Source organism: Melanotaenia boesemani, chromosome 10, assembly GCF_017639745.1.
Source record: "Melanotaenia boesemani isolate fMelBoe1 chromosome 10, fMelBoe1.pri, whole genome shotgun sequence".
Classification (NCBI taxonomy): Eukaryota; Metazoa; Chordata; class Actinopteri; order Atheriniformes; family Melanotaeniidae; genus Melanotaenia; species Melanotaenia boesemani.
This window is the reverse complement of record NC_055691.1, coordinates 20,719,615-20,735,051: the sequence shown is the minus strand read 5'-3', so window position 1 is coordinate 20,735,051 and position 15,437 is coordinate 20,719,615. Positions and strand designations below refer to the sequence as shown.

Below are 15,437 nucleotides of genomic sequence, written 5' to 3'. Positions count from 1 at the left end.
TAACAACATTAACTGTATTATTTTCAAAGCAGCTAGCTAAAAAAGCCAGTGGGATAGCATTAGCTAAACTCAACTAAAAATTAACCAATGTCAGGCACACCAATCTCAACTTGGGTCTTTGGAGTGTACAAATTTCCCAAAAATTTAATCAGACAGCACTATACTACACTGTAAATTATGTTATGACAAAATATTGAAAAGGAGAGTAGTTTATGAGATGTTTTGTTATTGATGTGGTCGTCTATGTAAAATGTATAATGAAAAATAGAAATAATGACGGTAAATAAATAAGCACTGAAGTGAAAAAATAATACAATCATCAAATGTTGAAACCAAATAATTATATTGTGATTTGAAGGTCATATACTATATTTAGAATTTGCCAGGAAGACTTTTAGGATACAGGAATGCTTATCATCACCTTTCTTTAACCAACACTCTGTTTTTTGAATTAGACTGCTGTTGTTTTTATGGAGAACACTTTTTCTATTCGTTGTTTTACCTGCTCAACAGTTGGCAGCTTCTCCAAGATTGTTTCTCTTGTCGTATTTCAATAGTTGATAAGCCATTTTGAAACCTAGAGTATTTTACAGAGATGCTTTGGTGTTTGTGCAAAATATGGTTTGGCACAGACTTGTAGAAATAAAGATTTTTTACACAAAACAAAATTATCTGGACAGTAGCATGTTTCTTCCACACTGATGCTGCTTGGAAGTTGGAGCTCACCATATGTGCTATAGGCATGCCAAATGGTGCCAATCTCCTCCTGGGATGGTGCCTAAAGGATGCACCATCCATTATTTTTACAGTTTGAAATCTTGATTTGTTTTAATTCTGCTGCATCAATCAATCTTAAGTTTGCATCCAGTAAAGAAGGAAGTATTTCTAGATCTTTTCTTGAATATTTGTTTGTTACCTGACAATGGTTTTCAGAAGCATTCCCTGAGCCAGTGCAGGGATTCATACAACATATTATGTCTGTTTTTAATCTAAAGATGTTTGAGGGGTCAAAGATTTAAAATTTTCTAAATATTTAAATGATTTAGATACAACTGTTCTGAGGAAACCTCTAAATTTAGATTGTTGAACAATTTGCCCACATGGGTAAGCAGTCTTTCAAAGAATGTTAAACCTTTCTCCATTATTACTTTAATAAAAATAAAAAGCAATGATGAAGAAACCTGTTGCCAAAAACTAATTAGTTGTGTGATGTTCAGCCAGAGCATTTTATTAGAATTTCTTAATTTTCACAAGTTTTATTTCCTTGTCTCAGCTTTTTTTGTAATGTATTGCTGGAATCAAGTTCAACATGAGCAGAAGTTCAAGGCAGGAAAAGAAAATAAAAACAAAGAAAGCACAATAAAATACCCATTAAATACCCATTTTATCATTTGATGTGTTGTGTTTCTACTTTTGTCACTCAAATATGGAATTCAAATGACCTGAAGATCGTTACATTCTGTTTGTATTTTCAATTAATGCACTTTCCCAACTCTTTAGGAAAATATTTTTCCACAAAACATGTAATTTTTCCTCATTTTTTAAAAGAAAACCTACTGAGACTATTTGTAAATGTAACAGCATAGCCAGCTACCCAAAATATTCCACAGTGGCGGGCAATTAGTTCATTTGAGCATACAAACATTTTCCAACTTTACCGTTTTCCCATATGGCTGTATTCAAATGCAAAGCTAAAGGTCACAGTGCTCACTGCACTGCAGATAACTTTCGAGGATGGAATAAATAAATACTGACATTTAGAGACGTGACGTTTAAGCATGAACATTCAGAGCCTCATTCCGACTAGACCCCCCTGGATCTTTTTAAAGGCACACATAATGATGTCTTTCAGTCCCAGGTGGTTTCCTCCAGTGTCCAGACTGTAATACTGTCTACACAGGCACAGGGTGAGTTTAGAGTAATATCAAGTGATAAAACAAAAAAATAAATAAATAAACAGATTTCAGTCAGAGTTTTTGTAGTTGCTGAACAGGTTGTAGAGAACTCTGAGGGTTGACTTGAGGTTTAGGTTGACAACATCTGGAAAACAAGAAAGGGACAGCAGAAATTGTTACTGAACTGCAATTCAGGGGAAATGCAGGTCTTTGATGTGTACAAAAACCTAAAAAATGGAGGAAAACTGGATCTCTAGAACATGGAAACACAAAATACATAGGCTGTTCTTCCATAAAGACTCATTTACAATCCAGAAAGGCATAATCTTTACTTACTTTTGGACACTTATTCTTTCAGCTATTTATTTTTAATTTCAAAGTAAAATTTTAAAGATTTCCAAAATATTACCAAATTAAGGTCATATATTACTTTTTTCTGAGAGGTAATGTAGGTTTCTGTTCTCTTACCAGTACATAAGGGTTTGTCTGCAACATGAATTTTATCATATTTAGGTCTATGTTAAGTGAAGCTGTAGCTGCATCATTATAGCATGTTGTTTATAGTTAATCTATAAGTATACACAAAGTTGAACACAACCTGTGCTAATCAGAAACCCTATGATTATTATTGTGATGTTTGTGTAAAGAATCTTTCTTTATTTCTAAATTAGAAAACACAATTATTTTTAAAAACGTAACTAAAGAAACAAATTAGCATCTGGGTCAATGCAATACAGAAAGAAACCATTTTTTCATTTGTTAAAAATAAGCATTTGTATTTTTTATTTTGTTTGTTTGTTTTTTAAATATATACAATTTAAAAAGAATTCAATCTAAATAATTAAGTAAAAGGGTTGTTTCAAAAGAGACGTAGAGTGCAAGCAACACAACTTTTTCAAGAGGATATCCAAGACATAAGAAGAACATTGTGGTGCAATAAACTAAAAAATAGTTTTGACACAACAAAGTAAAGACTCAAATGTAGTCTACTAATCTATTAAAGTAGTAAGCCATATATTAATCTTTAAGTCTCTTGGATCATAAATTAAAAATAAATAAATAAATTTAAACAATGAAACATGGTCAGCTGTGTACAACCTTAGCTTGAACTTAAGACAAGGTTTCCACCTACTGGATAATAACAAGTATGACAGCTAATGTTGAAGATCAACAACTTGGTGCCTTTTTATAAAGCAAACCTATCATTGTCAGTTCAATTTTTTTCATGTTTTCACACCTTATTATTCTTGTAATAATGTAATAGTAAAATGTGGTAATAAAACAGAACAGACCTTCTGGTCTAGCTTTTGGTTTCTTCAGGCCTCCATCTTGCATCAGCTCAAAGGCAAAAGCTACATTGTGCACCTGGGAGGGAATAAAAGTAATAGTTAATATTCCTCTGCAGTGATTTTATTCCCCCTTAAAATATCTAGTTTCACATATTTTAAGATATAAATCACCTTCTGCTCAAAGCTCTCAGGGGTAAGGAAGAAGTTGTACAGTGGGACAAAGTAGTCTTCCAGCAACCCCATCAGTAAAATCAAGTACACTCCATCAGCAAACTGGACACATACAGCACAAAGTAAAGCATTAAATATACAAAACACAGATGCAGCTGTCAGATAATACAACTACAGCAGCTCCTTGCAACAGACCATAAATGATTTGATGCCTAAAAGTTTGGGCTTCATTTGCAGACAGAAGCAAGATTACAGAAAGAAAAATAAAGACATTGTTAATAACTTCTTGACTGTACTGTGTCAGTGATACTGTCATATGGCAAAAAACCACTTGAGTCTCTTACCTGAGATTCCAGCTCAGTAACTTCCAGGTTCAGCTTGTTCAAGTGTTTGTTCACAAAGGTGATGAGTGACTGGTAAAAACAACAAACAGCCAATACTTTTTGTTATTTTCTAATTTCAAAAACACAAAATTTTAAACATCACATTATACAAAAATGGACAAAGAAGTTTTTTATTTTACCGTTTTTACCACATTGAGCTTGTCAGGTGCATGATCCAGCAAAGTGTCAAATGCATCCCTCTCTGGTGGAGAAGAGATCATGTTGTTATTTTCTTTTTTTCCCCCGGTTAAGATTTTTATGAAAAGCTAACTGACATTCTAAATAGACTTGAGGATTGGAGTTTATAATACTTTTTAAAGTAGCATTGTGTAAGTTTTTGACCTCAAAAATATGTGTTTCTGACTCATTTTCACATTCATTGTGTACATTCCTGGAACCATAATGGTCCTGCTGCATTCCTAGTCTGACAAACTGCTCACACTAGTAATTGGATATCAACACCAGCTGTTTTATAGCGCACCGTGGCTGATTAAGCAAATAAAGATGGATGCTGAATTAGCCTTTTTAAGGGGTGTCTCACTAAGAAAATCTGCCAAAGTTCAGTAGAACTGCTTAAAAAATTAATTCAACAAACTAGAATACCAAGATTTATAAATACAACTGTTTCTTGAAATCATGAATAGAGCTGAGCTGTGCACACACACTACACTCTGAACAAGTTCAGCATTTGCCAAGATGCTGAACTATTTCCATTGGCTCTTTATAAAAGGATTTATAAAAGGAGTTATTCTGTCACATAATACAGATACATAGCTTAGACTTACCAAATCTCCCCATCATCATTCTGAAAAATAACAACAAAAAATATATATATAAGAAAAAAAGACTTAAACTTTTAAAATACAGCCAGTCAGATTCTTTGGCTCTCTGTCTCTTTACAATGCTGAAAGATATACAAGGACAGAAACAATGGCAGCTCTTACTCTGTGGTGCTTGTCAGCTCCTTTGTTACTACAGCGGTCTGCAGGATCCCCTCCCGTTTCTGCACAGGCAAAAAATACCAATAATTCCACTATGATGCAGGGGAATAAACAGTATAGTTCATGCATATTTTCAAAGCAATGTCGACATTCAGTACATTAACATAAACCAGATGATGACAGAAGCACTTAATAAAATATACACTAATGCTCTATCTTTCACATTGATATTAAAATCCTCATTACATTACTGTTTATTGACATAACATTCATTGACTGGTGATGATTTTAAACGTTCATAAAAATCAACTGTTTGTGTTCAATTTTAACATGTAATTCACCTTTATTATCTTCTATCTAAGAACCAGATGTTTTATTTCAACAATGGTTATTAGCTGCATTTAAAAATATCTGTAAAATTTCTAACATCATTCCGCTTAAATACCTTTGTCTTAAGTAACACTTTACCTTCACTACCACCACCTGTGCAGAGACGTGCTCAGGAAGCCTGATGGGCGCCATGAAGTGCATTGCGAGAGCCACCAGCAGGTAAACTATCGCTACCAGGTTTTTTGAATGGATGGCTATGAAGACAATAATAACAAGGAGAGGTCAGCTGTCAGACAGAGGGCTGGTTTGGCTCAGAATATTTTTGTTTGGTATACAAAGCAAACTTGGAGATTTAATACTTGCTATGACACAAGTTTAAAAAGCCACTTAGTCAGTTTAATTTAGTTTAGCTTTACTTGTATGGTGCCAATTCATGACAATGTCCTCTCAAGACCCTATAAAAACAGTCTAATTAATTTTAATCCAATTTAAACAAATCCATTATATAATCTATATTTGTCCAATTTATAATTGTGTCCATGAAAGCCAGTTCATAAAAAAAATAAATGCCTAGCTAAGGAAACCAACATTGCATCAAATCTTCTTATAATTCAGTTTTTGGGTTCCACAACTTTATCTCACGCTCATGATACCAAGGAAATAGTTCCTTCATTCCCCGCATCTGGTCATTCTTCCTTCGTCTGCCCTCATGAGTCCAACACAACATTGCTGAAACAGTGATTCGTTGATGAATAACAAAACTCAGACCAAACTCACAGTCCACACTCCACTCAATGGTCCAGCCATGAGGTCTCAGCAGATCGTTGACAGCTTCCAAAACGGTCTGAAGCTTCTGCTTCTGCCCAATCTCCGACTGGGTCACCTCCGCCACGTTTAACTTCCTGCCTGACAACTTCTCTGTCACCAACATGAGAGAGAGAAGTGATGACATTAGGTCTAGTCAAAAGCACAATACTGGATAATTACATATCAGAATAATTAAAAACTTGGATTTTGTAATTCTGTGCTACAAAATTTTGCCTTACTGAACACAAGCAAGTAGAAAACACTTATTCTCTGACTTATGGAGGAATGCTTCAAGAGAGTGGCTTGTAAAAAAATGTTAGAAAATCCTGCAGCTTCTTCAAAAGAAGAAAGAAATTTTAATTAAGATAAGCAGTGCCTCAAAGCAAAATATGAATAAATAAATAAATAAAACTGGAAACAGCTACTTTATTTTAAGGTAATGTAAGGGTGGGTCTGGTTTTGTGGAAAAATATAAACATTTGTCTTGTAAGAAATCTGTGAACATTGACCACAACAAAGAAATGTACAAAGAAAACTTTGCTTTCAAAGTAAGTTAGAGGGAGAATTTGGGAGTCTTAGCTCAAGTGTGTGGGTTAAAATATTGTCAAAAGAAAAATGAAAAAAAAAGAAGAAAATGTACCCAGCAGCAGCATAAATGCAACAAAAAGACACAGAACACAGAACTTGCAAGGCCTATGAAGGGGTGTGAAAGCTGAAAAAAACAAGCTTTAAGAGAAAGCAAGAAATCCCACATAACTTCACAAAAGGCCTTCCTGCAGTACTTATTAACGCCTACTCTTGACACATCTTGCAACATATGTAATAAAATGTGGACAAATTTATTTTTTTAGAAGAATTATTGAAGAAAAAATGTCAAAGTAATAAATATTCATAAAGGGGATAACTGCTTAAACTTTTCAACCATCCCTCATTTCTATTTACCAGTACTCAATATATACAATCAGCAAGTCAGTATTTGGTAAGAGCTCCTTTAATCTTTAACACAACCTGAACCCTGTCAGACAAACCTTTGTGAAAATTTGTTAAAGTAACACGAGATACGTTTCCAAAGTGGCTAACATTCAATAGTTCCGCTTTAAGTAGTCTTCAGGAATTGTTCTGTAGGCTCCTTGAAGGATATTTAAAGCTCTTCTTTAGACATTGGCTGCCTTTTGTTCCATACTCTGTCAAGATGATTTCACGTTGCTTTAATAATATTTAGGTCAGGGCTCCACGGATTATTCATCACTTTCCATGGAGACCATTTCTGATCAGGCTTCAATGAACAGCTAAAGGACCAGATGCATCCCTGCAGATTCTGAGTCAGGGCATTGCTGGTTTCCCCTCTATCTCTAAAGAACATCTTTTGTAGATATTCTTTGCGTGCTGTGTTCCATTTTGGACCAAATTATCAGCGTATTTCTTTAAATTGTTTAAATTATTTTAAATTGTTCAATGTTTTTTTTTTTTTTCATGAAAATGCCAAACAAAACATTATCAACAACATTCTTTTAATATTTTCTTTTCCAGCAAAGAACAAAGTAAATTAATAACCAGTTACTAAGCAGCAAAGCAGTTTACATCATCCAACCACTGCTAGGTTTTTTTTTATTTTCCTTCTACACGTTCCAAAAATTACTGACATCTAGTGGTAAAGATAGCTAAATAAATCAATTGAAATGCCAAGCACAGTTAGGAATGGACATTGGCTGTCAAGTGGTCACATTTCTTCCAGACGTAAACAAGTTTTCATCTGTGAGTGGATCCAGTGGCCTCAGATGCAGCAATGACTGCACCACGGGTACTTTAAAATAGAGTACATGTAAACTATCTTCTTCTATGTTCTTTTTAGGGCCCTATTTTTCCCAAACGGTGCTCTACCACCTATAAAACAAAGCCAGTACTGCAGTTTTAAAGCTCAGAGGATTCTTACTTCACACAAATTGAGACACCATAGTAAAAAAAAAGGCATCACAATTATGGTAGCTTCCATGCATGTGGACCCACAGCAGGTAGATATAAGTGGCTCATTCTACGAGAATAAATTATTTTAGTTATGTGATTAGATATCAATAGAATCACAGTTTTTAATATGCTACTTATGTCTTCAATGACCTTTGATTTTGTTACACACTGTACGTTTAAAATATCTTGCCAAAAAGAAGCCAGTGTCCAGAGAAAAAGGTTTGACAGACCTTCAGAAAACTACTGCTCGACACCACTTTGAATATTAAAACGAAGTCTGATTCCTTTAAAAGGAAATATAAAGAAATGTGTGATGGTTCAGGACTTTATTTAGTTATGTACAGTATATTTTTATAATATATACTGTAGTTGTGTTTTCAAGACACTGTGTAGTGTTTGAGCTGCAGTAGTAAATAAAAGTCACAAGGGGGAACCTCTAACAGTCTTCTTAGACTGCAGGACTACAGAAGATATTGTAAACCATTTTCATAGTGGACAAACTGATGATCTTTCTAATTAATATTTTCACGTTTTTTGAAATGAGGTGGGTATTAATGAAATAAAGTTTTCTAAGTTTACAGTTTTCCATTAAAACATGTCTAAGTAAATATACATAGTAAATCCATATTTATCAGGGTTTTCCTGTAACAGTTCCTGTAAGATTTAGTTATACTGTTTATTCTTCATTGTGTAATGTGTAACATTAAAAGTTAGGTGGTCAAAAATGTGAGCATTCCTCACCAAATAACTTCTGGAGAACTTGTCCATCATAACAGTCCTCCTCCAGGTCTTTGACAATGATCCTCTCCTCCTCCAACTCACTGTTTATCCAGTCAATCAGGACCTACAAGTAAACCCATAATCAAGCCTTCTCTGGTTTTCCTTATATTTTGAACAGCTCTGAAGAGAAATTCTCAAGACTGTGTACAAAATGTGAGCTGAACTACCTTCAAGAGATCTTTAAATTTAGGATTTTCCCTCGATGTTGGATTCAGCATGATTCTTTCTGCATTTTCTTCTGTGGAAAATGAAGACAACATTTATGAGAGAAAATTGTTTACTTTCACTATTTATTGATTGATTTTTATATGAATTTGTTAGTTGATCAGTTTATACGGCAGATTTAAGCAGAACTGTTTCTACAGAAACAAATACATAATGTTTTTCTCACACTCCCACAGTGATTCACATGGTTACTAAAGACAAATGCGTCCCCACCCACTTTCATTTCCTGCTGCTCCACTGTCAAAGTCCCCATCAGTCAACATGTGTCAACAGATTCATTTTCCTACCCTTTGTGACCAGACTAACCTGTTTGCAGAAATGAAAGGTTCCAGCTATGAATGAAGTAATCTTTATATGTGCTGATGCATGACGTGCATTTACCCAGCAGAGTGTCTTCTGGATGGATGTCCGTCCCTGATGGCAGCAGTGGTGCATTGATGGCATTCTTCCCCTCCTCATGGAGATCACTTACTAATGAGAGAGAACAACACACCAGAAAACATTTTTTTTTTGTCAGCAAAAACAAAGAAAATGAACTAAACAAATCAGTACTAACATAATGAATTTAAAGACAAACATTGGTGGGCAAGTACTATAAAAACCCTTGGGGAAAGAGTGGTGTCTCACACACAATGTCTGTACTAAGGGACAAAGTAGCATTTAATGAATGTAATAATGAAAATCTCAAGGGTGTCAGAAATTATAACTGCATGTTGTTGGGATGTAACTCTTTACTCAGATCCTCTATTAAAGTAGCCATTTTTAAGCATTTGATCTTGTTTAGATAGTGTAAAGCAGAGATTCAACAACAGCATATAGCTACAGTGCTGTTCCATCAATGTGTTCCTAATCATTTTTTCACACTCTAACAAAAAAGTGCAACACTGGACACTGTTACCTAATATTTATTTTGAATTTTAGCTTGAGCTGCTGCCAGAGGTGTCACACGTTTATCACTTCCCCACTTTTTCTTAGTTACTTCCTTTCTATTACAGATAGCATTGGGCAGCTGTATCCACCAACAAAGGGTACAAAATATTTTACTTACTGTTTGGGCCAGCAAATTTAGTTAAAATATAGTATCAAACGTTTGGACTTTTCCTTTGGATTTGATGGAAAAGTGTGTTGGTGTGAATGTAGGTGATGTTAGATCTTTAAACTGGATGTAAAAGTGATAATGCACTTAGAAAATAAACTCCATAGCAAACATTTTCAGTCTATTTTCAAATTGAGTACATCTCTGCTGATGTGCTTTCAATGCTGATTGCAGTAGGACTCCTGGGATTTGGAGGCCTTTTACCCCTAATAGCCATAAAGCTTTTATCATTTCAGTTTGTACAACTTGCAACAGGCTGAACCCCAATCCATACTCTCAGATCTGTCATTTCATTGATTTGGTTGACTATAACACTTTAGAGGACAGCCAAGGTGACAGGCAATTAGAATGCAACACAACCACAATGAGACAAAATGCACAGATAGAAATCATTTATAAACCCTCAACTGGGAAACAAAACAACCATGAAATCTAAAATGAGAATCCTAAGTCAGCAAATATAGCAAAAAACAATTATAGCGGCAGAAAATGACCACAAAGAGATTTAAAAAAGCAAAACATCTGTAAGATATTGGACTCAAAACAACTTGTCTGCATAGTTTGTGGTTATTTTGTCTCTTTCAGTCTCTGTGATTTATTAGGTGGATGAAAGAAAATTCTTCCTTTCATTTATGATGGGGTTGTTAATGCTTCACTTATATTTGCCACAAAATGTGTTTTAAACTCAATCTTTTTAAGCCTTGCTGCTCTGAGTACAGTGATGAAAATCATTGACTTGGTTGACTTTGCACACTGAAAGCACAGAAAAAAAGAAAACGTAATCAAACATAAAATGAAAGAAAATCTAGAGGAGTATGTTTATGGTAAAACCGGAACAAAATTTTATCTTCAAAGCCAGGACGAGGGGTCTCAGCAGATTTACTAACTGATTCAGCCCTGCATCTCACTACAGATCAGCAGTTAGCTTTGTAATTACAGAGCAGACGCTGCATTTTATCTTAATTATCCTGCTTCCTGCCGGTGTGACCATCTTGCTGCATTACTGCTGCTTTTGACTGTGCAGGACACAGCTTTGGCGTCTCAGCAGTCATATTATCAAATATAACTCATTTAATATAGCAGAATCATGACAAATGTTATATGGAAACAAATAAATGGATTTTGCTAACTTGACCACGGACTAAGCGTATTGCTGGATTTTAACAGCAGCCACATGCAGGTAACAGGTCCCACTTCTCGATTTCCAAGTTCCTCAGAGCTTAGCATTAAAGTCAAATTACCTTGTTTCTTCCTCTTAGTCCCACACAGCAGCCCCGCCATGTTGCAACTAATAAAACACTGGATTCTTCTTGATAGCAGAGAGCAATGTAAGAAAATGCAGGAGTGTACACAAATTTAGTGTGCATGTGTGTGTGAGAGAGAAAATTGCAGTCAATGCAGCTGAGCAGCAGCAGGGGCGTCATCACGTGTTTATTTCTGTCACAACCCTCCACCCTCCACCCCTCTGCGATCCAGTTACAAGAGAAGCTAAGGAGATCTATGTGTGTGTGTGTGGGGGGGGGCACACTGGATGTAAAGGTGTCAAAGCGTCACTATATGACAGTTCCTTCTGGGATGTCAACACAGAGCTGATTTCAATGACTGAACACAGGTATTGTGATAAATATTAATTTTACTGTGCAGGTTGTTTGATGCATTCAGCATGGCATATTTTATTATATATCATGACTGACTTTAAAAGTTTGCTGCTTATTTCATAGACAGAGTGGTCCTGTTTCAGGGAATATGTCTACCCTCTCAGTGAGCATATGAATTGGGGCTTTAATATGTTTTGTTGCAACAGATAATCAATAAAGCAATGACTGTGATCTTCTTAACAAAATTACAGTAATTTAATACAAATGATGTTTGCGGTCGAGAACATTTATCTTCTTCCAGTATCATTGCGCAAATGCATGATAGAGGCTCTACTGTTGCATCACAAATGTTAAAGGACACAGTTTAGTCAAAACAGCAGGGGCGTATGGTGAGATTTCATTTGCTTCAGAGTTAAAGTTTATCTGCATCATAAAATACGGCATTAAGCAGATTGAAATCGACCTCCTCTAGTTGGGCTCCACTGCTACTAAGGGTGGGGGCGTTGGTTAACTGAGGCACAGAGGAAGGATATAAATAACGCAGCAGCATAGAGAAGATAGACTGGAACTTAAATATAGCCGTAGTTATTTACACCAGTGTTTCTCAATCCAGGTCCTCGGATCCTACTGCCACGCATGTTCCTCCTTCAAATTAATGAACTCCCTCAAGTCATTTACAAGCCTGTTAACGAGCCATTTCATTCAGGTGTGTAAAAGTAGGGTTACCTCTATAACATGCAGGGAAGTGGGTCCTGAGGACATAGACTGAGAAACATTAATTTACACCAACACCAGCATCATTGATTAACAGCAGTCATCAGGCGATGACTGTGTTTGTGTTCCACAGGGAGTCTTCAGCATTTACCATGACATCCAAAACAACCTTATTTCATATTTTCATGCACTTAACCTGATACAGCAAATGATTCATTCATTTTTTCTTCCTTTAGAAACCTTTTCGTTATGAAATTTCTGAAATAAATCCACAAACTTTTATCTTTGTTTATAAACTAGAACAAAAACAGAAGATCCATCTATTCCAGTGTAGAAAGAAATCTATTAAACTTTCAACCACTGATTATATTTTAAACTTTTTCACTCCATCTCAAAATATATTCATTTTGGTTGATATTTAGTATTTTCATTGTAATATAAACACAAGGACAATATGTTATTCAAGGGTTTAATCTGCATTATTCACCTTCTTGTGCATAGACTGTTTAGTTTTGTTATATTACTATTTACATGTTTAAATAGTAAACAGATTAACTGGCCTAAGGCAACTAAGGCACAATGTGTTAAACAGAAACAATCAACAATTCTCACTTTCCAGTGAATTACACTAAAAAACAAATTGGACATACAGTCAAAATTGGTATTAATAATCTCAAATTGGTTGCTTTACCAGTTTACATTAAAATGATTTGCAATATTAAAACGATCAATGTAAGGAGCAACAGATACAAAGCAACAGTATAACTTGCTCCTCTGAAGTACATGTGTGTATCTCAAGTAATGTCAGGTAAGAGGAACCTTTTCAAATACATGCACAAGAAATTGAAACCTGCTGGATATTGGTTATATAAGTAAATTAAATAGAAAAGAGCAAAGCAGCTTTAAACCGTAGCTAGAAAAACAGACGACTTACTATTATCAGAATCCATCCTACAGCAGTCTCTATTTCAACTATATTTTGTATTTTCAGTGTTGCCACCTGTTTTAAAATGATCAGGATGTGGCAACCCATCCATCCTCTTATTCATTTCCCAACAAACTATCATTGCTACTCTGCTTACAAAAAAAACTGCAGCCTTGTCAGAGAAATGCAGACTTCCTTTCAGTTTATCAGGATGTACATAAGAGTCCCTCACTGTACTTGATAAACACAGCTATTTAACTGCAGGAGTCTGGACAGTGCATGTAGCTCATCAAATAGTAACATGTTCCATCCCATTTTGATTCAATAAGGGGAAGAAGGCTTTAAATACCAAGCCACAAGTCTGTCATTAATTGTGATTACTCATCAAAAGTGAAGCTACTTTTCCAGGGGTAACTCATCTAGTTGGGCGTTTCCTGTAAAAAATATAAGGGACACACCCAAAAGTAACAGACGACAAAAGCAAACTTCTACATGGTCAGCATGAACGTCTTCTACTGTGCATTTGTTACACTGGTTTCTGATCAGATTATCTCCTGTTAAACTGACCTGTGCTTAAAGTTTGACCACACAGGGGCACTGTGCTCTCACAAGCTGCATGAGTCCCTGACTGTGACTCATGGTACTGCAGCATGTTTGTGCCTTCGAAGTCACCATGTAAAGGCCTGATTTAGAGCCACGTGTTGTAAAATTAAGCTCTGGGCTTTGTTGATAACTTAGAGGTCTATAAACAAAACAAAAATCACTTTTTCATGTATTCAAAAGACTCACCAGTGCACAGATTTCTCTTTATACAACAATAATCTACAACAGGTCTCCTGTTTAAATTCACGATGAAGGAAAAACTACATGTAACCTGTAACACTGATCAGCAGTAAAATCCAAATCACAAAAGAAGAAAAACAAACTCAAATCGAAACATGGGAACAATCATTCTAATTTCATTAAGACACAGAACTCCACCTCTCAGTTATTTATCTAATTAACCCCTCTTTTATTTCCCATACAAGAGCTTAAATGTCACCTTATTCTGCTCTGCTGGAAAAGTATCATGTATGTTTCAGACCAATTCACAATTTTCTGTATTTGGTTGCACAGCTAGCTTCTTTAATGGTTGTTCCATTGTTTTAGGATATTTCAAACAGTTCAAATCCCCTTTAAAACGTGTTGTAAACATTAATATTTAGAAGAGTAAAATGGAAGTAGGCTCCTCAACAATTAAAATGTCTGACCTCCAACTGGTGGCCCTCCTCTAATGGAAATTACAAACACATGGCTGTGGGAGGAAACACACAACACACGCAGGCACGCACACACACGCATACTCTGAGGTGCTAAATCCTGCAGCTGTCCCTTTGACCAGACAGTGACTGACCTGTGGGAGGGCAGAAAATAGTTCATGCTAAGAAAAAATTTAAAGGGTGGTTTGATGCCCACAACAAAGTAAGCACAGTCATCTTTTTACACCTTTATCTTTATAAACTTACATTCCTGCCACGGTTCAATGAGTGTATGATCTATTTATATTAACTTAGCTCATGTCTAATGCCGGGAGAGTTCCTATGAAGTCTTTGTCTCACCCTTTATTAGATAACTGAGCACTTCTTTCTCATAAAAAGGGGTTCAAATGTGTCAAAACCACAATGAACCTCCTCATTTGTTTATAAGTGTGAGTGGTTTATTAATCCTAAACCATATAGGAGAGGAAAATATCAAATTTTTATAGCTGACAACTGTATAAAACGTCATAAATCATGTGTACCGCCTATGAATAAGATGTTATGTCCCGAAGGACGAATATAACAGAATATCTTGTGATTGCAGCACCATGGACAGAAACACAACAGGAGAAATAAACAATAGCGGCCTTTCATCAACTAAAACAAAAACGACATCTTCTCCCAAATAACTCACCTTCTTTAGACTTTTTCTTCCGTACCAGGGTTCCTCCTAATTTTCCGAGAAATGATTCGTCCTTTTTCATTTTTGCGGACTGGAGAGTGGAAGATGCGCTCGGAGTGAAAGACATGTTTAAGTGTTCGCTCTGTCCGCTGTTCAGTTAAACAGCTCACTCCTCCCTGTGATGCGTTCAGGCACCGGACGACCGAAGGTCTCAGGAGCAGCAGTGGTTGGGCATCTGCACATGTGATTCACGTATGAGTGAAGGTTTCATCTGCTGCGGGAAACCCACAGCGCCACCCACAGGCACAATTACAAACACAACTTTGTACTGACCACACAAAAAATCTGCCACAAAAAGTCCAATTATACCGAGACACACACACACAGACACACAAAAT

The 15,437-nt window shown here is 35.7% G+C and overlaps 1 protein-coding gene across 2 annotated transcripts; it reads right to left on the bottom strand.

Annotated features, from left to right (window-relative positions):
- Window positions 1-1,212: 1,212 nt before the first annotated feature.
- On the bottom strand, window positions 1,213-15,249 carry parvb (parvin, beta). 2 transcript variants are annotated; one of them, XM_041997162.1, is made up of 13 exons: window positions 15,052-15,249; window positions 9,168-9,257; window positions 8,729-8,799; window positions 8,523-8,625; window positions 5,787-5,927; window positions 5,148-5,263; window positions 4,683-4,741; window positions 4,524-4,543; window positions 3,879-3,940; window positions 3,700-3,768; window positions 3,356-3,457; window positions 3,188-3,260; window positions 1,213-2,040 (listed from the first exon to the last, which is right to left on the bottom strand). In XM_041997162.1, exons 1-13 carry the CDS (start codon window positions 15,164-15,166, stop codon window positions 1,964-1,966), a joined length of 1,098 nt encoding a protein of 365 aa, XP_041853096.1. In that variant the 5' UTR covers window positions 15,167-15,249; the 3' UTR covers window positions 1,213-1,963. The 2 variants fall into 2 exon arrangements, with proteins under 2 accessions (XP_041853096.1, XP_041853097.1); XM_041997163.1 differs by lacking the exon at window positions 15,052-15,249 and adding an exon at window positions 11,124-11,339.
- Window positions 15,250-15,437: the final 188 nt, after the last annotated feature.